We start from the raw sequence: 22,230 nt of genomic DNA, 5'->3' as shown, positions 1-22,230 counted from the left end.
TACATCGATCAAAACATATTTACACTGTTGAATTTATCTTAATGCTACCAGCGTTTTTAAGTGAACACAATTTTCACTCATATATTCAGGAAACATTTCCCAGTCTTCTCTAAACGTATGTTCTTCTTGTTCTCTTATTCTATATATTAAGTCTGCAAGCTGTGCATATTCCTTCAGTTTAAGTTGCCATTCTTCTTTGTCTGGGACCTCCCTCGTTTTCCATTTGGGGGCTAACGAAACACGGGCCACATTAGTAGCATACATAAACAGTCTTTATGTATTTCCATCTTAACCCCAACAAAAATGACTCTGGGTTGTTTTTTTGGAAACGTACTTTTAAACTTCTTTTCCAATTCATTATATATCGTTTCCCAATACTCTTTTTTTAACCCTTTTACAAGTCCACCACATATGATAAAACGTACCCTCAACCTCGTTACATCTCCAGCTCTTATCTTGATTTGGACTTATAAACTTTAGCAAGTCTAGTCAGAGTGAAATACCATCTATAAATCATCTTCAGGTAGTTCTCCTTCACAGAATAACATGCTGTGGACTTCAGATCGCTCTTCCAAAGTTTTTTTTGTCACAGCCGTTTATTTCTATGCTGCCTGCCGGGACGCAAATCCTTCCTAGGTATGCGGTTCACACAGCGCACGTAGAATCATAGAATCGCAGTCAGAAGGGACGGCAAGGATCATTTAATACATGTGTAGGCAAACTAAGGGACGCGGGTGGCACTGTGGGTTAAACCACAGAGCCTAGGACTTGCTGATCAAAAAGTTGGCGGTTCGAATCCCCATGACGGGGTGAGCTCCCATTGCTCGGTCCCTGCTCCTGCCAACCTAGCAGTTCGAAAGCACATCAAAGTGCAAGTAGATAAATAGGTACCACTCCGGTGGGAGGGTAAACGGCGTTTCCGTACGCTGCTCTGGTTCGCCAGAAGTGGCTTAGTCCTGCTGGCCACATGACCCGGAAGCTGTACGCCGGCTCCCTCGGCCAATAAAGCGAGATGAGCACCGCAACCCCAGAGTCAGCCATGACTGGACCTAATGGTCAGGGGTCCCTTTACCTTTAAGCAAACTAAGGCCTGGGGCCCGGATCTGGCCCAATTACCTTCTAAATCCAGCCTGCGGATGGTCCGGGAATCAGCATGTTTTTACATGAGTAGAGTGTGTGCTTTTATTGAAAATGCACCTCTGGGTTATTTGTGGGGCATAGGAATTCGTTCATTTTTTTTCTTCAAAATATAGTCTGGCCCCCCACAAGTTCTGAGGGACAGTGGACCGGCCCCCTGCTGAAAAAGTCTGCTGACCCCTGATTTAATACAACCCCTGACAACGCAGGAATATGCAGCTGTCACATAATAACATGCCAATAAAAACAGCGTCAAACCCTCAAGCAAACCCGCCACCCTGCAAAGTCCCCACTAACCTTCGCAGGTCATCATAGGTCCCGGCTCAAACCCCTCCCCGCAAACGCACTCAAAGCCCCCCACCACGTTGGTGCATGTCCCGTTGCCGCAGGGGTTCCCGATGGAGCACTCGTCCGTGTCTGGGGTGGCAGGGAAGGAAGAGGAGATAAATGAAAACATCAATATTGGCAAGAGCGGTGGCAAGAGCCCAGGGGGTCTATGGTCCTTTGGAGAATCGAGACACAGCGGAGACTGTCGTAGCTTTTAGAAATATGCTTTGTTCACCTATTTACTCCTTTCGTCTGCACGCAGGGAACCCAGATCTTACAGCATGCTTATTTCAAGAGGGGCTTGTCCCCCACAGTAGCGCAGCCAGCCTTCGGCCAGCCTGCCCAAGATGGATCCTGGCAGTGGCAGAGCTTCAAGCTCCAGGGGGGTGGGGGGCAGAGACCAGGCGGGTGTGTGGCTGGTGTGCGTCCCGGGGCATCACATGCTGCCCATAGGGGTGTGGCATGCGTCCTGGGGGCGTGGGGCGCTGTCTGTGTACCTTGGTTCCCGAATGCCAAAAACCCGGAAGTAACTGTTCCGGTTTTCAAACGTTTTTTGGAAGTCGAACGTCTGATGTGGCTGTCGGCTATTGTTTCCAGGGCACCTGCACCAACCGGAAGCTGCGCCTTGGTTTTCGAACATTTCGGAAGGCAAAACGGACTTCCGGAACGGATTAAGTTTGGTGCTTCTGTTTCTGCTATATATTTTGTGTTTTCGTTTTTGAGGCTTTTTCAGTTCATTTGTTTTTGTGACCCAGTTCAGCTACTGATTGATTGTGTGACTGCGGAAATGGATAAAAGCTCCCCATCCAAACAATTTTTTATCAGCTACAATACTGTCTTATTTATTTTATAGTACAGTACATTGTTTATTGCTTTTGTTTTATGGATCAATGGCCTCGTTAGATAGCAAAATTCGTGTTCAATTGCTGTTTTAGGAGTTGTTTTTAACAGTCTGGAATGGATTAATCTGTTTTGCATTGCTTTCTATGGGAAAGCGTGCCTTGGTTTTGGAATGCTTTTGGTTTTGGAACGGACTTCCGGAACGAATTAAGTTTGAGAACCAAGGTACCACTGTTTAGGAGAAAACAGAGATTTATGGATAAATGGAGGATATGCAGTAGACTGCAGCTTGGTTTATTGCTTTCATTTTATGGATCAATGGTCTCATTAGATAGTAAAATTCGTGTTCAATTGCCATTTTAAGGGTCATTCTTAAAAGTCTGGAACGGATTAATCCATTTTGCATTGCTTTCTATGGGAAAGCACGCCTCAGTTTTGGAACGCTTTGGTTTTGGAACGGACTTCCGGAATGGATTAAGTTTGAGAACCAAGGGACCACTGTACATATGGGGAAAGGTGACAAAGTGGTATTTACGTATCCCACTCCTACCTGTTCTGCATCCCATAGACATTACCCCCCACTCACCCACACAGTTCACTCCAGTGTAGTCGAGGTTGTAGCCAAAGGGGCACTCGCAACGGAACGAGCCATCCGTGTTTATGCAGTTCCCGTTGATGCAGATGCCGGGATTTTCGGAGCACTCGTTCACATCTAGAAAGGGAGCAACACTGTGAACGGCGCAATAAAGTCCTCTGCCTGCTCCGTGGTTGGGGACAAGCATGCATGGATCCTGGGGCCCACAGGCTTCCCAGTCCATGATCGGAGGGCCAGGACCCAAACCAAGGGATTCAAGTGTCGAGAAATGAGATTCCGACTCGGCGAGTAGAATCGCAGAGTCTGAAGGGGATGACTCAAGGCTCATCTAGCCCCAATCCCTTGCAATCACAGCTAAGGAATCCCATTTGGCCTTTGCTTAAAAGGCCGAGAGTCTCTGGGGAGAGCATTCCACAATCAAGGAGCCACCACCGAAAAGGCCCTGTTCTCTTGTTACTTACCTTCCCTGGTATCGCCGGGTCCAGGAATTGCACCGTGACCGTAAGGGCACAGCTCCTGGAAAGCAACTGCATAGAGAGGGGGAAAACGAAGTATGCTTATTTTGCTTTTGTTTCAATGGGTCTACTCTGAGCAGGGCTAAGTTGTGAAAAACCCATGGTGCTTTTATCTGCCGCTATCACCTTGTCAACAAAGGTCCGTATAGTTCAAGCTATGGTTTTCCCAGTAGTGATGTATGGAAGTGAGAGCTGGACCATGAAGAAGGCTGATCGCCGAAGAATGGATGCTTTTGAATTCTGGTGCTGGAGGAGACTCTTGAGAGTCCCATGGACTGCAAGAAGATCAAACCTCTCCATTCTGAAGGAAATCAGCCCTGAGTGCTTACTGGAAGGACAGATCCTGAAGCTGAGGCTCCAATACTTTGGCCACCTCATGAGAAGAAAAGACTCCCTGGAAAAGACCCTGATGTTGGGAAAGATGGAGGGCACAAGGAGAAGGGGACGACGGAGGACGAGATGGTGGGACAGTGTTCCCGAAGCTACCAGCATGAGTTTGACCAAACTGCGGGAGGCAGTGGAAGACAGGAGTGCCTGGCGTGCTCTGGTCCAGGGGGTCACAAAGAGTTGGACACGACTAAACAACAACAAATCTTATTTGGGCTTTTCGTGTTGCAGCTCTGGCTCTCTGGAATGAATTACCAGTGGTAATCAGAGAGGAGACCAGTCTGAGGTTGTTTAGGTGCACACAGAAGACACCTGGATTGTGTGCTTGCTGACGTTAAGCCATACTTAGAAGAGCTCCGCTGAAATCCCTAGAGTCTAGGCTTTAAATGCATTCAGGTCAATCGTCTGCTCTGAGTGTGACTTGGTTGGTTGCATCTGCCTGTCTGTCTCTGCGAATGATCACATGAGCTCATAGCCTCCAACATTTCCCTGACGAAAATAGGGACATCCTATTCCACACCCTCCAACATTTCTCCCATAAAAAGAGGGATTTCTTTTCCATATGCTCCAATGTTTCTCCGATGAAAATAGGGACGTCCTATTCCACACCCTCCAACGTTTCCCCCATGAAAATAGGGACGTCCTAATCCATCCCCTCCAACATTTCTCCCATGAAAAGAGGGACGTCCTATTCCATCCCCTCCAATGTTTCTTCCATGAAAATTTTGTTGTTTAGTCATTTAGTCATGTCCGACTCTTCGTGACCCCATGGACCAGAGCACACCAGGCACTCCTGTCATGAAAATAAGAATGTCCTATTCCATTCCCTCCAACATTTCTCCAATGAAAATAGGGACGTCCTATTCCACACCCTCCAACAGTTCTCCCATGAAAAGAGGGATGTTCTATTCCATATCCTCCAACACTTCTCAAATGAAAATAGGGATGTCCTGACCTATTCCACCCCCTCCAACATTCCTCTGATGAAAATAAGAACGTCCTATTCCATCCCCTCCAACATTTCTCCAATGAAAATAGGGACGTCCTATTCTATCCCCTCCAATATTTCTCTGATGAAAATAAGGACGTCCAAAGGAAAAGTGGGACATTCTGGGATCAAATCAGAAACCGTAACAACTTCTGTAAATCCAGGACTGTCCCTGGAAAGCAGGGGAACTTGGAGGGTCTGTGAACTGTGTGCACCGCTTCTCCACTGGCAGGTGGGGTGCTGACCTTTGGGATTATGCTGCCTGGGGCAGCTGCTTCAAACCACCTAATGGGTGGGCCAGCCCTGAATCCAGTTCACCCGCAAACTCTCTCCATGCCAGGCCAGCACAGCTGGGTCACCTACCGTTGCCCTCCTGCGGGCAAAGCTCACAAGGGTCTCCCCAGCCTTCCCCGGGCATCTTGCTGCAACAGCACCGGGCCTTGGTGGTGTTGAAGGCCTTTGGCACGGAACATTTGCCGTTGTCGAAGCGGGTGAAACAGAAGCTTTGCCGGGTGTCTGAAGGGCAGAGGAAGAACAGGGCATGGGCCCTATATTATTGCTGCTCATTCCCACCCCCGGTGATAATTTTATTCTTCAAGCTTTTCCCTAAACTTATTAGGGCTGGAGGGAAGCGGGTGGCGCTGTGAGTTAAACCACAGAGCCTAGGACTTGCCGATCAGAAGGTCGGCGGTTCAAATCCCCGCGACGGGGTGAGCTCCCATTGCTCGGTCCCTGCTCCTGCCAACCTAGCAGTTCGAAAGCACGTCAAAGTGCAAGTAGATAAATAGGGACCGCTTTGGCGGGAAGGTAAACGGCGTTTCCGTGCGCTGCTCTGGTTCGCCAGAAACAGCTTAGTCCTGCTGGCCAGAGCAACCCCAGAGTCAGGCACAACTGGACCTAATGGTCAGGGGTCCCTTTACCTTTAAAAATCACCAAGAGGATAGTATGGTCCCAGAGGAGGGGGGTGGATGGACATGCGGCCAGGGCAGGATGGGGAAAGCCGTGCCACTGACTAGTCACTCACCGAAGCAGCGCCGACCGTTGTCGGAGAGCACAAAGCCAGGTGGGCAGATGCACTGGAAGCTTCCAGGTGCGTTGGTACAGGTCCCGAAGAGGCAGATATTAGGCTCCTCCTCGCATTCGTTGATATCTGTTTGCAACAACAAAACAGGCAGCTGGTTAAAGCAGCTAAAAGAACAACGAGTTGTCTCCAATGTTAGTCCTTCTCAAAGTGAAATAAAAGGATGCCTTGGGTCCATTTACACCAACAGGTCTACTCACCAACAGGTCAGCTGCAACACAAATATACAGCCATAACTTGGTTCTCAAACAGAATGCGTTCCGCGATTCCATTCGACTCCTGGAACCAATCAAAAACCAAGGCGCGGCTTCCAATCGGCTCCAATCGGAAGCCGTGCCAGATGTTCGGCTTCCAAAAATCGTTCGAAAGCCAGAACACTCACTTTTGGGTTTCGATTGTTCGAGAGCCGATTTGTTCAGGAGCCAAGGCGTTTGAGAACCAAGGTATGCGTGTTTATGGAACAGTTTTTTTCAAATCATTCCCCCCGCTTATTTTGGCAGTTGCGTCCAGTGTCAGCCCCACTCAGAGTAGACCCCGTGGAATTAAAGGACATGACTAACTGGGACATCACCAGTAGAGACATCACCTTGCCAACAAAGGTGCGTATAGTTAAAGTTATGGTTTTCCCAGTAGTGATGTATGGAAGTGAGAGCTGGACCATAAAGAAGGCTGATCGCCGAAGAATGGATGCTTTTGAATTCTGGTGCTGGAGGAGACTCTTGAGAGTCCCATGGACTGCAAGAAGATCAAACCTCTCCATTCTGAAGGAAATCAGCCCTGAGTGCTCACTGGAAGGACAGATCCTGAAGCTGAGGCTCCAAGATTTTGGCCACCTCATGAGAAGAGAAGACTCCCTGGAAAAGACCCAGATGTTGGGAAAGATGGAGGGCACAAGGAGAAGGGGACGACAGAGGACGAGATGGTGGGACAGTGTTCTCGAAGAGACCAGCATGAGTTTGACCAAACTGCGGGAGGCAGTGGAAGACAGGAGTGCCTGGCGTGCTCTGGTCCAGGGGGTCACGAAGAGTCGGACAAAACTAAACGACTAAACAACAACAGCAACAATTGGGTGCTCAGCTCAGTGGTAAGGCATTGGATGCAGAAGGCTCCAGGTTCGATTCCAGCCGTGCTGGCAACGTTCCTTTTCCTGAAACCTTGGAGAGCAGCTGCCAGTCTGTGTAGACGACATTGAGGTAGATGGACTAGGCAGCTGCTGCCCACGTTCTTAACTTAGATCCGCTCATTTCAGTTAGTAGAATTTAATTGGGCACAACAATTTATATCTCGTTGATTTTGCCTTATTCAAACTCCCCAAGATGTTCTGTAGCAAAAACAAACCAAGGTTTACCAAGCGCGGCTTCAGCCACAACAAACCGTGGAGAAACAGCGAAGAAAGAGCTTTGAAAAATAATAATAATTATTATTATTTTTATTTATACCCCGCCCTCCCCAGTCAAGGCCGGGCTCAGGGCGGCTAACAAGCAATAATAAAAACAAGTTGAATGAATACAACTTAAAAACAAGATTAAAATACAACATTAAAATATTGAAACATTAAAATATTAAAATGCAGCCTCGTCACAGGAGGAGAAAGGAAAAAGAAAGAGAGGGAGGGAATCAAATTGGCTCCAAGCCAAAGGCCAGGGGGAACAACTCTGTTTTACATGCCCTGCGGAAAGAAATCAGATCCCGCAGGGCCCTGGTCTCATGAGGCAGAACGTTCCACCAGGCTGGGGCCATTGTTGAAAAGGCCTTGGCTCTGGTTGAGGCTAATCTAACTTCCTTAGGGCCCGGGACCACTAGGGTGTTGCTATTTATGGACCTTGAGGCTCTCCGAGGGGCATACCGGGAGAGGCGGTCCTGTAGGTACGAGGGTCCTAGGCCGTGAAGGGCTTTAAAGGTCAAAACCAGCACCTTAAATCTGACCCTGTACTCCACCGGTAGCGAATGCAGCTGGAAAAGCACTGGGTGAATATGCTGCCATGGCAGAGACCCCGTGAGGAGCCTCGCTGCAGCATTTTGCACCCGCTGGAGTTTCTGGGACAGCTTCAAAAATGAAACTTACCGATGCAGTTGTCGTTTTGGACCTCGTAACCCGGCGGACAGATGCAACGGAAGGAGCCTTCTAGGTTCTGGCAGGTCCCCGGAGAGCAAGTCCCGGGAAGGCTGACACATTCGTTGATGTCTGCGAGGAAGAAGGAAAGAGGGTCAGCGTGGAGATGTTCGGAGTCACCCAATGGGGCTCCAGCTTCTGCCTCTGATTCTACTAAAAGGTAAAGGGACCCCTGACCATTAGGTCCAGTCGTGGCCGACTCTGGGGTTGCGGCGCTCATTTCGCTTTACTGGCCGAAGGAACCGGCGTACAGCTTCCGGGTCATGTGGCCAGCAGGACAAACCCGCTTCTGGAGAACTAGAGCAGCGCACGGAAACGCCGTTTACCTTCCCGCCGGAGTGGTACCTATTTATCTACTTGCACTTTGACGAGCTTTCAAACTGCTAGGTTGGCAGGAGCAGGGACCGAGCAACGGGAGCTCACGCCGTCGTGGGGATTCGAACCGCCGACCTTCTGATCGGCAAGTCCTAGGGTCTGTGGTTTAACCCACAGCGCCACCCGTGTCCCTCTGATTCTAGACTTCTCACTAAACTCTGTTCCCACATCAGCTTCCGACACCTGCTCCTCCCAGTCTGTTCCTCCTTCTCCCTCTGACCCCTCATTGTTGTCCTGCCACCAATCCCTGGGCTCTGAGCCTTCCTCCCTTGGGGGTTCCCCGGCTGGTGCCTCCATCCCCTCCTCTGCCTCCACGACAGCCAGTCAGATTAAAAGCCCTTGCATTCGTTTAGGAAGCCCTGGACGACTTAGGGCTAGGGTACCTCAACGAATAGCCTGATCCCATATATCCCAGTTCGATCGCTGAGATGCAGGAACGCCCTTGGGTCATTCCCTGAGTTGGTGAAGTTCATTGGACAACGATGAGAAATCGAACCTTTGGTGTCATTGGCCCAGTCCTGTGGAACTCTCTGCCACTATAAATTCAGCAGGCGCCTTTTCTGCCAGCTTTTAAACTCCTACTGGAAACTCTTCTGTGACGTAGGCCCTAAAGAATGCATACCTCCACAACGGTTACTTGGGGTCTACTTTTGACCTTTTAAATATGGTGGTTTTTTAATTGTACTGTTATATTTTATTGCTGTAAACCACTCTGATATATTTTTAAAAGACACTGCGGCATATACCGCATTTTTTTGCTCCGTAAGACGCACCCGACCATAAGACGCACCTAGTTTTTAGAGGAGGAAAACAAGAAAAAGAATATTCTGAATCCCAGAAGCAAGAACAGCAAAAGGGATCACTGCGCAGTGAAAGCAGCAATCCCTCTTGCTGTTCTGGCTTCTAGGATAGCTGCGCAGCCTGCATTCGCTCCATAAGATGCACACACATTTCCCTTTACTTTTTAGGAGGGAAAAAGTGAGTCTTATAGAGCAAAAAATACGGTAATTATTTTTTATCATTATAAATGAATAAAAGAAACGGAATGTAACAATAACTCCGCTGAATTTCTAGTGGCAAGGAGTTCCGCAGGACTGAGCCAATGACACTAAAGGCTCGATTTCTCATTGTTGTGATTCTATGCCTTGTTTGAGAGTCTGGAAACGAAGAGGCCGTCCTGCCCTCTTCTACAAAGAGACTTCCTGCTTGTTGCTGGTTGGTGGGATGGATTCCCTCTGGGGACGTCCCACCCTGCTTGGACCACACCACCCTTCCTGGGGGGTCTCCAGGGAGCAGATCCGGAAGACACCCACCGACGCAGTTCTTGCCGTCCGGCGTGTGGTCGTAGCCCTCCTGGCAGAGGCACCGGAAGGAGCCGATGTTGTTGATACACTGACCGTTCCGACACACCTGCCCCGCCAGAGAGGAGCATTCATCGATGTCTGCGGGGGGAGAGAGAGAACGTGAGCGGGGAGCTGCGCCGGCAAAGTGTGTCCCCGTAAGATGGCTGAGCCACCTCCCACCGCAGGAATCTAGAGCAGTTCGCAACATAGCTGTCACAGATTTGAAAATAAGGGACCAGCAGCCTCGAAAATAAGGGATCAGCAGCCAAAATAAGGGATTTTCCAAGCACAGGTATGTTCAACTTCTGAGCCCCCCCCAAGCCAAAGGCAGAAAGCCCAGCCAGCAGCCAAAGGAAGCCTCAAGCGGTGGTTCCCACAGCGCAGCAACCCGGCAAAGGGGATGCAGCAAGGAAAACCACCGTCACCTGTCCGCTGGGAAGCGCTGAGCAAAGGCGAGTCCCCAGGCAGCGCAGCCGATTTGATCGGCACAAGGCATGCAAGCTCCACCCCCAGTCGTTCTTAGACTCCTTATTGGGTGAGCAACGCAGCCAAGCAACGCAGTTGGAGCCTCCCTCCTCCCTGGCCGGCAGGGAGGGAGGAAGAGGAGCTGCTTCCTTTGAAACCCGGGAAATTTAAGGGACATCATCAATAAGGGACAGCAGCAGGACACAGCGCTGGGATAAGGGACTTTCCCGCCAAATAAGGGACGGTTGACAGCCATGGTTCGCAACCCAAGGGCTGACATATCCTCCCGAGGGCCGTGAGCTGGGGCGGGTGAGGACAGAGGCAAAGGTGGAAGGGATTGATGGAAAAACCTACCTGGTTTCTACACAAATCTCGGCATCCTCCATCCAGAGGCATTCTGGGAGTTTGGAATCACATTAGCTTTGATTCATTCGTTTTAGAAGACATTGGAAGGCAGCCCTGAACGGGGAAGCTTTCTAATGTGTCATGTTTTATTATGTTTTTATAGATATTGGAAGCCACCCATAGTGGTTGGGGGAACCCCAGGCAGATGGGCAGGATATTATTATTATTATTATTATTATTATTATTATTATTATTATCATCTTTATTGTCATTGTCCCATACAGAACAACGAAATTGAAAAAAATCTACATCAGACATTCAAAAACCAACAAGCCTGCTATCCCAGCCTGGTTAACCCCTAAAAACTCTGATACCCCATAATACAATATACTCCCATAGAGACTACCTTGCACTGCGTTTAAAACCAAAATTGCATTTGGATAGAAACTGTTTCTGAGGCGGCTAGTCCTAGTTGTTATCATCATCATCATCATCATCATCATCATCATCAAAGGTAAAGGTAAAGGACCCCTGGACAGTCAAGTCCAGTCTAACTATGGGGTTGCGGCGCTCATCTCTGTTTTCAGGCCGAGGGAGCTGGTGTTTGTCCACAGACAGCTTTCCGGTTCATGCGGCCGGCAGGACTAAACCACTTCTGGCGCAACAGGACACCGTGACGGAAACCAGAGCGCACGGAAACAACGTTTACCTTCCCGCCACAGTGGTACCTATTTATCTACTTGCACTGACCTGCTTTCGAGTGATGCCTTTGAAGGTGACTTGGAAACTACAGCTAATCCCGATTGCAGCTGATAAACTGGTGACTTGGAGTGGCCGCCGGGACCATGTAACACTGGTCCTAAAGGATCTATGCTGGCTCCCAGTATGTTTCTGAGCACAATTCAAAGTGCTGGTGCTGACCTTTAAATCCGTAAATGGCCTCGGCCCAGTAGACCTGAAGGAGTGTCTTCACTCCCATCGTCCAGCGCTGACACTGAGGTCCAGCTCCAAGGGTCTTCTGGCGGTTCCCTCACTGCCAGAAGTGAGGTTACAGGGAACCAGGCAGAGGGCCTTCTCGGTGGTGGCACCCTCCCTTGGTGGAACACCCTCCCATCAGATGTCAAGCAGATAAAGAATAATACAAATTTCCAAAGACATCTGTATAGGGAAGCTTTTAATGCCTGAGGTTTTGTTGTGTTCTTTTATGTTTTGCTGCAAGGCTCCCAGAGCAGCTGGGGCAACCCAGTTATATGGAAGGGGTACAAGTAATAAATTATTATTATTGATTCCTGCATTAAAGAGGGTCAGACTGGATGACCCTATGGATCCCTTCCAATTTTATGGAACTGTTTCCCTCGGGAGTTTGTGGACTCTTCTTCCTGGGAGGTTTTTAAGCAGCGGTAGGATGGCCACCTGTCCTGGATGCTTTAGCTGAGATTCCCGCATCGTAGGGGGTTGGTCTGGATGACCCTTGGGGTCCCTTCCAACTCTACAATTCAATGAGTTTATAACTCTACAGGCCTATGATTCTGTGACTCTATTCCAGGAGAGAACGCCCAAGGAGGATGTAAACCTGGATCAGGGAGGGGTGTGGCTTAGGGAAGGGGGTGTGGCCAGTGGAGAGTCCCGAGGGCCAGGCGGAAAGGCTTGGAGGGCCACACTCGGTCCTCGGGTCCCTGCCCTTGCTCTTACCCATGCAGTCGTTGTTGTGGGTTAGCTCAAACCCGGGGAAGCAGAGGCAATTGTAGGAGCCGACGGTGTTTTTGCATGTCCCGTTCCCGCAGGGCTGGCGGTCGCACTCGTCGATGTCTGTGGATGCAAAAACAATGAGAGGGGATTGATGTGACGTTGATTGATGCACTTCAGAGCCTCGGAAGCGATCCTAATGACAGCCCAGAATGATTAACCCTGCATTGTATACAGCCAGTGCCGGATTTAAAAGGTAAAGGAACCCCTGACCATTAGGTCCAGTCGTGACCGACTCGGGTTGCAGCGCTCATCTCGCTTTACAGGCCGAGGGAGCCGGCATACAGTTTCCAGGTCATGTGGCCAGCAGGACTAAGCCGCTTCTGGCGAACCAGAGCAGCCGTTTACCTTCCCGCCGGAGCGGTACCTATTTATCTACTTGCACTTTGACGTGCTTTCGAACTGCTAGGTTGGCAGGAGCAGGGACCGAGCAATGGGAGCTCACCCTGTCACAGGGATTCGAACCGCCGACCTTCTGATAGTGCCGGATTTATGTATAAGCTAAACAAGCTATAGCTTAGGGCCCCACTCTCTTGGGGGCCCCCAAAAAAATTCAAGGAAAAGAAAACACTGGATGTACATTTCCAAAATATAAGATAAAAAACAAATAAAATAAAACCTACATCCAGCAACAGTGTTTTGTGTTGTGTAGGCTCCTAGGATGTAAGTCATGGGCCCCGCCTGCTTGCCTGCTCCCTAAAATATCACTGGTTTGCTTCTTTCTATATATAGGGTGCCTACATTCTTCTATTTATAATTATTAGTCGTTTGCATCATATGTTTGCACCTATTCCATGTTAAAGCAAGTTTCTATATAGGGTGCCTACATTTTGCATGGACTGGTTGCATGGCAACATGGGCAAATGGCTTGAGATACAATTGATAACAATTTATTGATCTTCCAAAAATAACAATACCAAAAAAAACCACCCATAACCAAATCAAACCATAAATTTTGATCAACTTCCCTCCATTCCCCCTCTTGGTTCCATTATAATATACTTGTTAATGCACGTCCATAAAACCTTATATACTTAACAATCCAATTTTAAAACCTTCTTCATCTTATTACAAGTGACTTTTAAAAGTTATAGTAGGGAAACAAATCTGTACACAAAGCTTTAAAAATATGCTTTAAACAATTGCCCCCTTTTTTGGTAACAATTTGCCCTGCATAGTTCAATAATTTCTTCTGCCAATCTTCTTCTTTTCTTTACACATTTTCCGCCCAATTCATTTTCTTTTTTTTCTTTCAAAGCCATCCAAACTGGTGGCCGTCATGTGGCAGTGAGTTCCCCTGCTCAACTGCAAAATCGGCAGCATGAAGACAAGCCAGAGGGAGAAGAGGATTCCTTCTGCCCAAAGATCTCTACTCACCCATGCACATGGTCAGGTCCCCAGTGGCTTTGAACCCGTTGAAGCAGATACAGAGGTAGCTCCCTTCCGTGTCCACGCAGTCGCCGTGGCTACAGACATTGGGGATCTCCTGGCACTCATTGCGGCCTGGGGAAACAAGGGCAGGAAACAGACAGCCCAGGTGAGTGACTGAGAGAAGCCAGCATCTCAGGTACGACCTCTCTGGAAAGCAGAGGGCAACCTGCTGTTAGGGTCGTCCTACTCTCGTGTAGGACGATCCTAACAGCAGTAGTGATGTATGGAAGTGAACGCTGGACCATAAAGAAGGCTGATCGCCAAAGAATTGATGCTTTTGAATTCTGGTGCTGGAGGAGACTCTTGAGAGTCCCATGGACTGCAAGAAGATCAAACCTCTCCATTCTGAAGGAAATCAGCCCTGAGCGCTCACTGGAAGGACAGATCCTGAAGCTGAGGCTCCAAGACTTTGGCCACCTCATGAGAAGAGAAGACTCCCTGGAAAAGACCCTGATGTTGGGAAAGATGGAGGGCACAAGGAGAAGGGGATGACAGAGGATGAGATGGTTGGATAGTGTTCTCGAAGCTACCAGCATGAGTTCTGGGGAATTGGGCTCACGTCTCCGCTCCTCCACATGCAGCTGCCCACCTTGGGCTAGTCACACTTCTTTGAAGTCTCTCAGCCCCACTCACCTCACAGAGTGTTTGTTGTGGGGGAGGAAGGGAAAGGAGAATGTTAGCCGCCTCCTTCGGGTAGTGTTAGAGACTCCTTTGGGTAGTGATAAAGCGGGATATCAAATCCAAACTCTTCTTCTTCTTCCCCTCTGCAGCCTCTGAACAGTGCCCTTCTGCAAACCGCTGTTCTAAATCTATACTGTCTCCCTCTTCTCTGGTGGAATTCTCCACCATTCCTCCTCAGTCCAGCCCCTGATAGGCTTCTCTCTGCCTCCTTTTCTCTCCTTCCAGGGAGATCGCACAGGCCTGGAGTTAAAGGGAAGGTGGCTGTTCGACGACCCCAAGTGAAGCTCCCCACACCCGGGTCCGGGGTGCAAAGCAGCGCCTCCCGACTTACCCACGCAGGCTCCGCTGGGCGACAGCTTGTATCCGGAAGAGCACTCGCACCGGTAACTTCCCGGGCTGTTGAGGCAATCGGCGTTTCTCTGGCAGAGGTTCTCGCCGCTGCTGCACTCGTCGATGTCTGCAGGGGATCGGAAGCAACACATGATTCATCCCGCTTGTCTGGGGCATGCCCTCTTCCGGGCAATGTGCTCACCAGCACATGCGCAGTCACAGTGCCTTCATGCTCCAAGCAGCCCTTTCTGCCACGTCTGTCCCCCACCCTGCAAACTGGGGAGCCAGCAAGCCATCAATCGAATACACAGTGGCGTAGCAAGGTTAGGTGGTACCCAGCGTGGAAATAATTTTTGTCAACCCCTCCCACATTGAAATCCCCCCTCCCTCCCTCCAACCCATGTCAAAGAAAGCCGTGCAGGCAGCTATCCGATGAAGATCTCGCCTTCTCCTCTCTTCCTCCCTCCCTCTGTCAAAGAAAGCCATGTCCTGCCGTCCTCCAGCAGCCCGGGAGTGCGGGGGCAACAGTGCGCCCCCTGTCTGTGACTCCCAAGCCTTCCCCTGAGCTGTCAAAAAGAAGGGGCTAAGGCTGCCGGCAAAGCGGTGCAGCTCCTCGCCTTCCCCCGATGGCTCGGGGTGTTAGTGTTAGGATATTTCCGTTCCACCTTAAAAGGGAGCATGATGTTTGTGTCACAGCCTGCGTATTTCCTGTTCACAGGATGTTTCTGTTGTGTCTATGCTTTCGTTTCTCTCTCTGTGTGTCTGAGACACTGAAGCAGGCAGTCATGTTTTTTCTTTGTTTTGACCAACGCTGCATAAACTTGTAAATAATGCTCTCCTGCGTGCATCTTTCGCTGTGTGAATTCTGCTGATAGAGCGTGCATAAGCTCTGAAATGTGGCAAGCTATTTCTGGAGCTCGTGTCGCTAATTGCTGATACTGCGTGTTTACGGGAGATCGATGGACGTCTGGAGGCGGCTTGGGGGCCATGATGGACTTTGTCTCCCTGGCAGTATCCCAACAGTTAGGAGTCATTTTGCAAAGAAACAGAAAATATGATTGTAACTTTAAGAACTGTTTCTGCGAGTTGTGGGAGTGGTTTTCTAGGCTGGTGATGACTACAAAAGGAGAAGTTGCAGTTTGAATTAGCCTGCAGAGAGAGAATACCCACATGCTTTGTGTTTTTTGTATTTGTATAGCTGTAATAAAACCTTAGGGATGCGGGTGGCGCTGTGGGTTAAACCACAGAGCCTAGGACTTGCCGATCAGAAGGTCGGCGGTTCAAATCCCCGCGATGGGGTGAACTCCCGTTGCTCGGTCCCTGCCCCTGCGAACCTAGCACTTCGAAAGCACTTCAAAGTGCAAGGAGATAAATAGGTACCGCTCCGGCGGGAAGGTAAACGGCGTTTCCGTGCGCTGCTCTAGTTTGCCAGAAGCGGCTTAGTCCTGCTGGCCACATGACCCGGAAGCTGTACGTCGGCTCCCTCGGCCAGTAAAGCGAGATGAGCGCCGCAACCCCAGAGTCGGCCACGACTGGACCTAATGGTCAGGGGTCCCTTTACCTTTAATAAAACCTTTGTTTGAGTGTTTTACATGGGTCTTGTGGTGTCGTGGTTCTGTCCTCTGCCATCAGACGGGAAAAACCCCTCTAACATGGGGTAGGCTTGGGAGTCACGGGCGGACAGCGTACCAAATGTTGGCCATGTGTGTGTGTGTGTGTGTGTGTGTGTGTGCAGCCGCGCTCAAAGCTGTGCTGCTGTTCATGAGGCAAGGCAGGGTTCCCCCAAAGGCAGGACGTGGACTGGACGGGCAGGGAGAGCCTGGCCAGTTGCTGGGAAGGGGACGCTTAGTTCCACAGGCAGCCCCAAGTTGCATTTTGTCACCCCCTCATTGATGGCACCTGGGGCAGGCTGCCCCCTCCGCAGCCCCTTCTTCCACCAGTGCAGATCCACCCAGCCCCTGGAGATAGGAAGCCCAGAGCACTTATTCTTTAGATGTTCCTTTTATGAAGAGGCATGCAGTGATACCATTGATCCCCTACCGGTGAGGCTCGCTGACCTCCCGGAAAAGCAAAAATTTGACCTTTTCCTGTTAGGCAAAGATCAGAAGATGACCCGGATGGTTGCTAGATTCTGTGCACAGATCTGTAGGTGCAGACCATCTCCTGACTCAAACTACTATTTTTCGCTCTATAAGACGCACCAGACCATAAGACGCACCTCGTTTTTGGAGGAGGAAAACAAGAAAAAAAATATTCTGAATCTCAGAAGCCAGAGCAGCAAGAGGGATCGCTGCGCAGCGAAAGCAGCAATCCCTCTTGCTGTTCTGGCTTCTGGGATAGCTGCGCAGCCTGCATTCGCTCCATAAGACGCACACACATTTCCCCTTACTTTTTAGGAGGGGAAAAGTGAGTCTTATAGAGCAAAAAATACGGTAGTTTGTTAAGAAAACCCCCCAACTCTCAAAGTTTTAAGTGTCCATACGCTCATCGCACTTATAAATTTTAAATTTATTGTTGTACAATTTTACCTCAGGTTACATACGCTTCAGCTTACAGACTCCGCTAACCCAGAAATAGTACCTCGAGTTAAGAACTTTGCTTCAGGATGAGAACAGAAATCGTGCTCCGGCGGCGCGGCGGCAGCGGGAGTTCCCATTAGCTAAAGTGGTGCTTCAGGTTAAGAACAGTTTCAGGTTAAGAACGGACCTCCGGAACGAATTAAGTACTTAACCTGAGGTACCAACTGTATGTTGTTTTAATTGTCTGTTTTGCTTCTGGAACTGTACCCTCAAGTGTGTTTTATAAGCTGGTCTCCGTCAATAATAAATTATCTATCTACCTAGCCCCATAGGTCTCGTTCTCTGAGCCCCTACCTTCGCAGATGAGCAGGATGTTGTTGTAGCTGAAACCGATGGGGCACTCGCAACGGAAGCTGCCGATTTGGTTGATGCAGACTCCGTTGGTGCAGATGGCGGGGATCTCGCTGCATTCGTCGATATCTGCGGGAAAGGCAGTGCTTTTTCCCCCAGCCAGAGCGTGCCGGACCGCAGTTATGGCCCATCTCAGGCAGGCGCCATTGCGGTCCAGCGTTCACCCCCTCCCGCCATTTCTTGCCCTTACGTACTTCTGAGAAGCCCCAAACAAACATTTCAAATCAAAAGAGAAGCTGGTCTCTTACATTAAAAACCCGACAGTACCAAATTATCAAAGGCTTTTCACCAAAGCCAGACTAAACGTCTTTCCTTCTGCAGTGTTGGATGGCAGGTTGAGAGGAGTTCCCTACCAGGACAGACTTTGCTCGCGTGCTTAAGACATTGATTCCATAAAACATATTTTGTTGCACTGTGCAAAATATGAGCAAGCCAGGGCTGAACTGATATTACCCTTGCTGGTATCTTTCTCGGGAAAATCAGAGGCTCACTATGTCAGGTTCCTATTGGAAGACCGGACAAACGCCAGAACATTAGAAGGTGGCAAAGTTTTTATCGGTGGTTGCAAGAACCAATGATCCCTATATTCTGAACAAAATGCTTGTTTAACCTGGAGGTAGGCTGTCTGAATTGTGTATTGCTTTGTAACGATTTGTTGGGTCTCTGGACCGTAATAAAGATTGATGATGACAGAAGCTGGTCAGAGGGTGCGAATCTACACTTCTTCTTTTTTTAGATCTTTGACTCCAACTAGTCACAATTGGTCAAACTACAGGGCAGAGAAAATTCATACAGTGGTACCTTGGTTCTCAAACACCTTGGTACCCAAACGCCGAAAACCCGGAAGAAAATGTTCCGGTTTTCAAACGCTTTTCAGAAGCTGAAGGTCCGATGCGACTGTCGGCTATTGTTTCCGGGGCGCCTGCGCCAATCAGAAGCCACGCCTTGGTTTTTGAACATTTCGGAAGTCAAACGGACCTCCAGGACGGATTAAGTTTGGCGCTTTTGTTTTTGCTATTTATTTTACGTTTTTGTGGCATTTTCAGTTCATTTGTTTTTGTGACTGTGTGGAACCCAGTGCAGCTACTGATTGATTGAGTGATTGATTGTGTGACTGTGGAAATGGATAAAATGGATAAAATCCAAACAATGACTATCATCAATGCAGGTAAGAAAAAAAAAATAATAATTTTCACCGTCTACAATATTGTCTTATTTATTTTGTAGTACAGTACAATGTTGCTTTCATTTTATGGATCAGTGGTCTCGTTAGATAGCAAAATTCATGTTCAATTGCTGTTTTAGGGGTCGTTTTTAAAAGTCTGGAACGGATTAATCCGTTTTGCATTGCTTTCTATGGGAAAGTACGCCTTGGTTTTGGAACGCTTTGGTTTTGGAACGGGCTTCCGGAACAGATTAAGTTTGAGAACCAAGGGACCACTGTATTTCCTTTTCTTCAATCCGTCTCCTGTGTATCGGGCTTTAAGCGTCCCAGTCAAGCCTCTGCCATTGCACTGGCAGCCCAGTAAGGTTTGAGTTTACTCAGCAGCCATGAAATATTATGCGTCAGTTGGAAAAGAGAATCAGAAAACCGGGTTTCTTGAGAATCAGGAGCAAATATCCTGGAACGTTTCATTGAGACATTAATTCCTGATATTGCCTTTGACTTATCAAGAAGATTAGAAGAAATTTAAAGACTATTTCAATAAATATTATTGAATATTAAAGATATGTAACCACTTGAAAGAATCAATTAGGCCTAGGATTAAATTGGGATTAAATTTATAAATAAGAAAATGCACGATATGGAAAGTGATGTAATATGATTATGACTGTGATTTGGTTTTTCGAAATATTGATATTGGAAACTGCTACAGATAATTACTAAGAAATTCAGACGGAAGTGACTCGAGCAAGTCAAATACTATGTTTATGAAGATGGATGGTACTTAATTGTAATTAACTGTATTGTATGTTTTTATTTTTTTCCTTTATTCTAATTTTTTTTGGTTTTATCTTTTGTTTGTTTTTGTTACTGTTAATCCTTTTGTATTATGCTTATTTACTGAAAATAATAATATTTTTTTTATAAAAAAAGGTATTGCCTTTGACTTTCCCCCCTGCAAAAGCACACTTTTCGAGAGTTGATGACGCAAGATCTCCTTTTCCTACTAGACAAGAGTTGCACCTTGAAAAGCCCAAAGGGGGAATGTTATCAGCAGAAGATATGAACAGAGGAGGCTGGGGTTTGGGGTTGACTTACCAATGGGTTTCCCAGTGTGAATATCAATGATGAATCCAGGAGCCTGATTGCCACATAGGATCTGGTATTCAGCTGCAAGAGGAAGCAGTAAAGAAAGATTTGCTCATATACCTCATTACATTACACTGTCATACGGTGGTTCCGCTCCTTCCCCTTGGGCCGTGTTCAGAAAGTGGTGGCGGGGGATGAGTGTTCAGACCCCTGGGCCCTCACTTGTGGGGTGCCTCGGGGTTCCGTCCTCTCCCCCATGCTTTTTAACATCTACATGCAGCCCCTGGGAGAGATCATCAGGGGGTTTGGGCTGGGTATCCATCAGTATGCGGTGTTAGGATATTTCCGTTCCACCTATGTACAAAGGTTGCAATTGGGTTGAACCACAGGTACTACAGGTTACACGGAAAGGGGGAGGATGTTAGGATATTTCCGTTCCACCTTAAAAGGGAGCAGGCTGTGAGTCACAGAGTCTGCGTATTTCCTGTTCACAGGATGTTTATGTTTTCTGTTGCTTTCGTTTTCTCTCTGTGTCGTAGACGCTAAAGCAGGCAGCCATGTTTTTCTGTGTTCTGATCAACGCTGAATAAACTTGTAAATAATGCTCTCCTGAGTGCAACTTTTGGCTGTGCATTATCTGCTGATAGAGTGTGCATGAGCTCTGGAATATGGCAAGAAATCTTCTAGAAACTCATGTCGCTAATTGCTGATACTGCGTGCCTACGGGAGATCGATGGATCGTCCGGCAGACGGCTTGGGGCCATGATGGACTTTGTCTCCCTGGCAGTATCCCAACAAGCGGATGATATCCAGCTCTATCTCTCTTTCAAATCAGAACCAGTGAAGGCGGTGAAGGTCCTGTGTGAGTGTCTGGAGGCCGTTGGAGGATGGATGGCAGCTAACAGATTGAGGTTGAATCCTGACAAGACAGAAGTACTGTTTTTGGGGGACAGGAGGCGGGCAGGTGTCGATGATTCCCTGGTCCTGAATGGGGTGACTGTGCCCCTGAAGGACTAGGTGTGCAGCCTGGGAGTCATTTTGGACTCACAGCTGTCCATGGAGGCACAGGTTAATTCTGTGTCCAGGGCGGCTGTCTACCAGCTCCATTTGGTATGTAGGCTGAGACCCTATCTGCCCGCAGACTGTCTCACCAGAGTGGTGCATGCTCTGGTTATCTCCTGCTTGGACTATCCCACATGGTTCTATCCGGACACTGAGGTCCAGCACCGAGGGCCTTCTGGCAGTTCCCTCATTGCGAGAAGCCAAGTTACAGGCAGAGGGCCTTCTCGGTAGTGTCTGGTTCCCTGTAACCTCACTTCTCGCAGGGAGGGAACCACCAGAAGGCCCTTGGAGCTGGACCTCAGTGGCTGAACGATGGGGGTGGACACGCTCCTTCAGGTCTACTGGGCCGAGGCCGCTTAGGGCTTTAAAGGTCAGCACCAACACTTTGAATTGTGCTTGGAAACGTACTGGGAGCCAATGCAGATCTCTCAGGACCGGTGTTATGTGGTCCACTCCCAGTCACCAGTCTAGCTGCCGCATTCTGGATTAATTGCAGTTTCCGGGTCACCTTCAAAGGTAGCCCCACATAGAGCGCATGGCAGTAGTCCAAGCGGGAGATAACCAGAGCATGCACCACTCTGGCGAGACAGTCTACAGGCAGGTAGGGTCTCAGCCTGCGTATCAGATGGAGCTGGTAAACAGCTGCCCTGGACACAGAACTGACCTGCGCCTCCATGGACAGCTGTGAGTCCAAAATGACTCCCAGGCTGCACACCTGGTCCTTCAGGGGCACAGTCACCCCATTCAGGACCAGGGAGTCCCTCACACCTGCCCGCCCCCTGTCCCCCAATGGATTATCCATGTCTCCCCGCTGCGACTAGCTGCAAGGACAAAGGTACTTCTTGCAGTGCTAGGTGTGAGAGATGACCGGTAACTCTAAGCAACACGTTACGGGAGATTTCGGTGACCGGGGAAGCCACGGGAAACTCGGTGCGTGGTTTTCGAGAACATGTTGTGTGGGGCTGCTGGCTTACAGCTGGCTGGGGTGGGGCAGGGCTCGCACGGCTTGTTCCAGGCCTTCCCGATGTTGTACGAACAGCAGCACATCTTCTTGGTCATGTTGAAAGACAGCTCGTTCTCGCAGGTGTCATTGTAGTTCCGGTAGCAGAGGCTTTTCCTCATATCTGGAGAGGCGGAAGAAGAAGAAGAAGAGTTTGGATTTGATATCCCGCCTTTCACTCCCTTTAAGGAGTCTCAAAGCGGCTAACATTCTCCTTTCCCTTCCTCCCCCACAACAAACACTCTGTGAGGTGAGTGAGGCTGAGAGACTTCAGAGAAGTGTGAC

At 48.9% G+C, this 22,230-nt stretch overlaps 1 protein-coding gene across 1 annotated transcript in view; it reads right to left on the bottom strand.

Moving 5' to 3' along the window:
• Window positions 1–22,230, bottom strand: part of FBN3 (fibrillin 3) — a 173,883-nt gene that overhangs the window by 27,019 nt on the left and 124,634 nt on the right. The window contains 13 exon segments of the mRNA XM_080989333.1: window positions 1,435–1,554; window positions 2,891–3,016; window positions 3,361–3,426; window positions 5,153–5,305; window positions 5,814–5,939; window positions 7,936–8,055; window positions 9,672–9,800; window positions 12,204–12,320; window positions 13,635–13,760; window positions 14,701–14,826; window positions 17,573–17,698; window positions 19,893–19,964; window positions 21,920–22,069. Coding sequence (XP_080845459.1) covers window positions 1,435–1,554; window positions 2,891–3,016; window positions 3,361–3,426; window positions 5,153–5,305; window positions 5,814–5,939; window positions 7,936–8,055; window positions 9,672–9,800; window positions 12,204–12,320; window positions 13,635–13,760; window positions 14,701–14,826; window positions 17,573–17,698; window positions 19,893–19,964; window positions 21,920–22,069 — 1,557 coding nt within the window.

The sequence above is a fragment of the Podarcis pityusensis genome, assembly GCF_964106645.2.
Source record: "Podarcis pityusensis genome assembly, chromosome: 18".
NCBI lineage: Eukaryota > Metazoa > Chordata > Lepidosauria > Squamata > Lacertidae > Podarcis > Podarcis pityusensis.
This window is presented reverse-complemented; position numbering and strand designations above follow the sequence as displayed.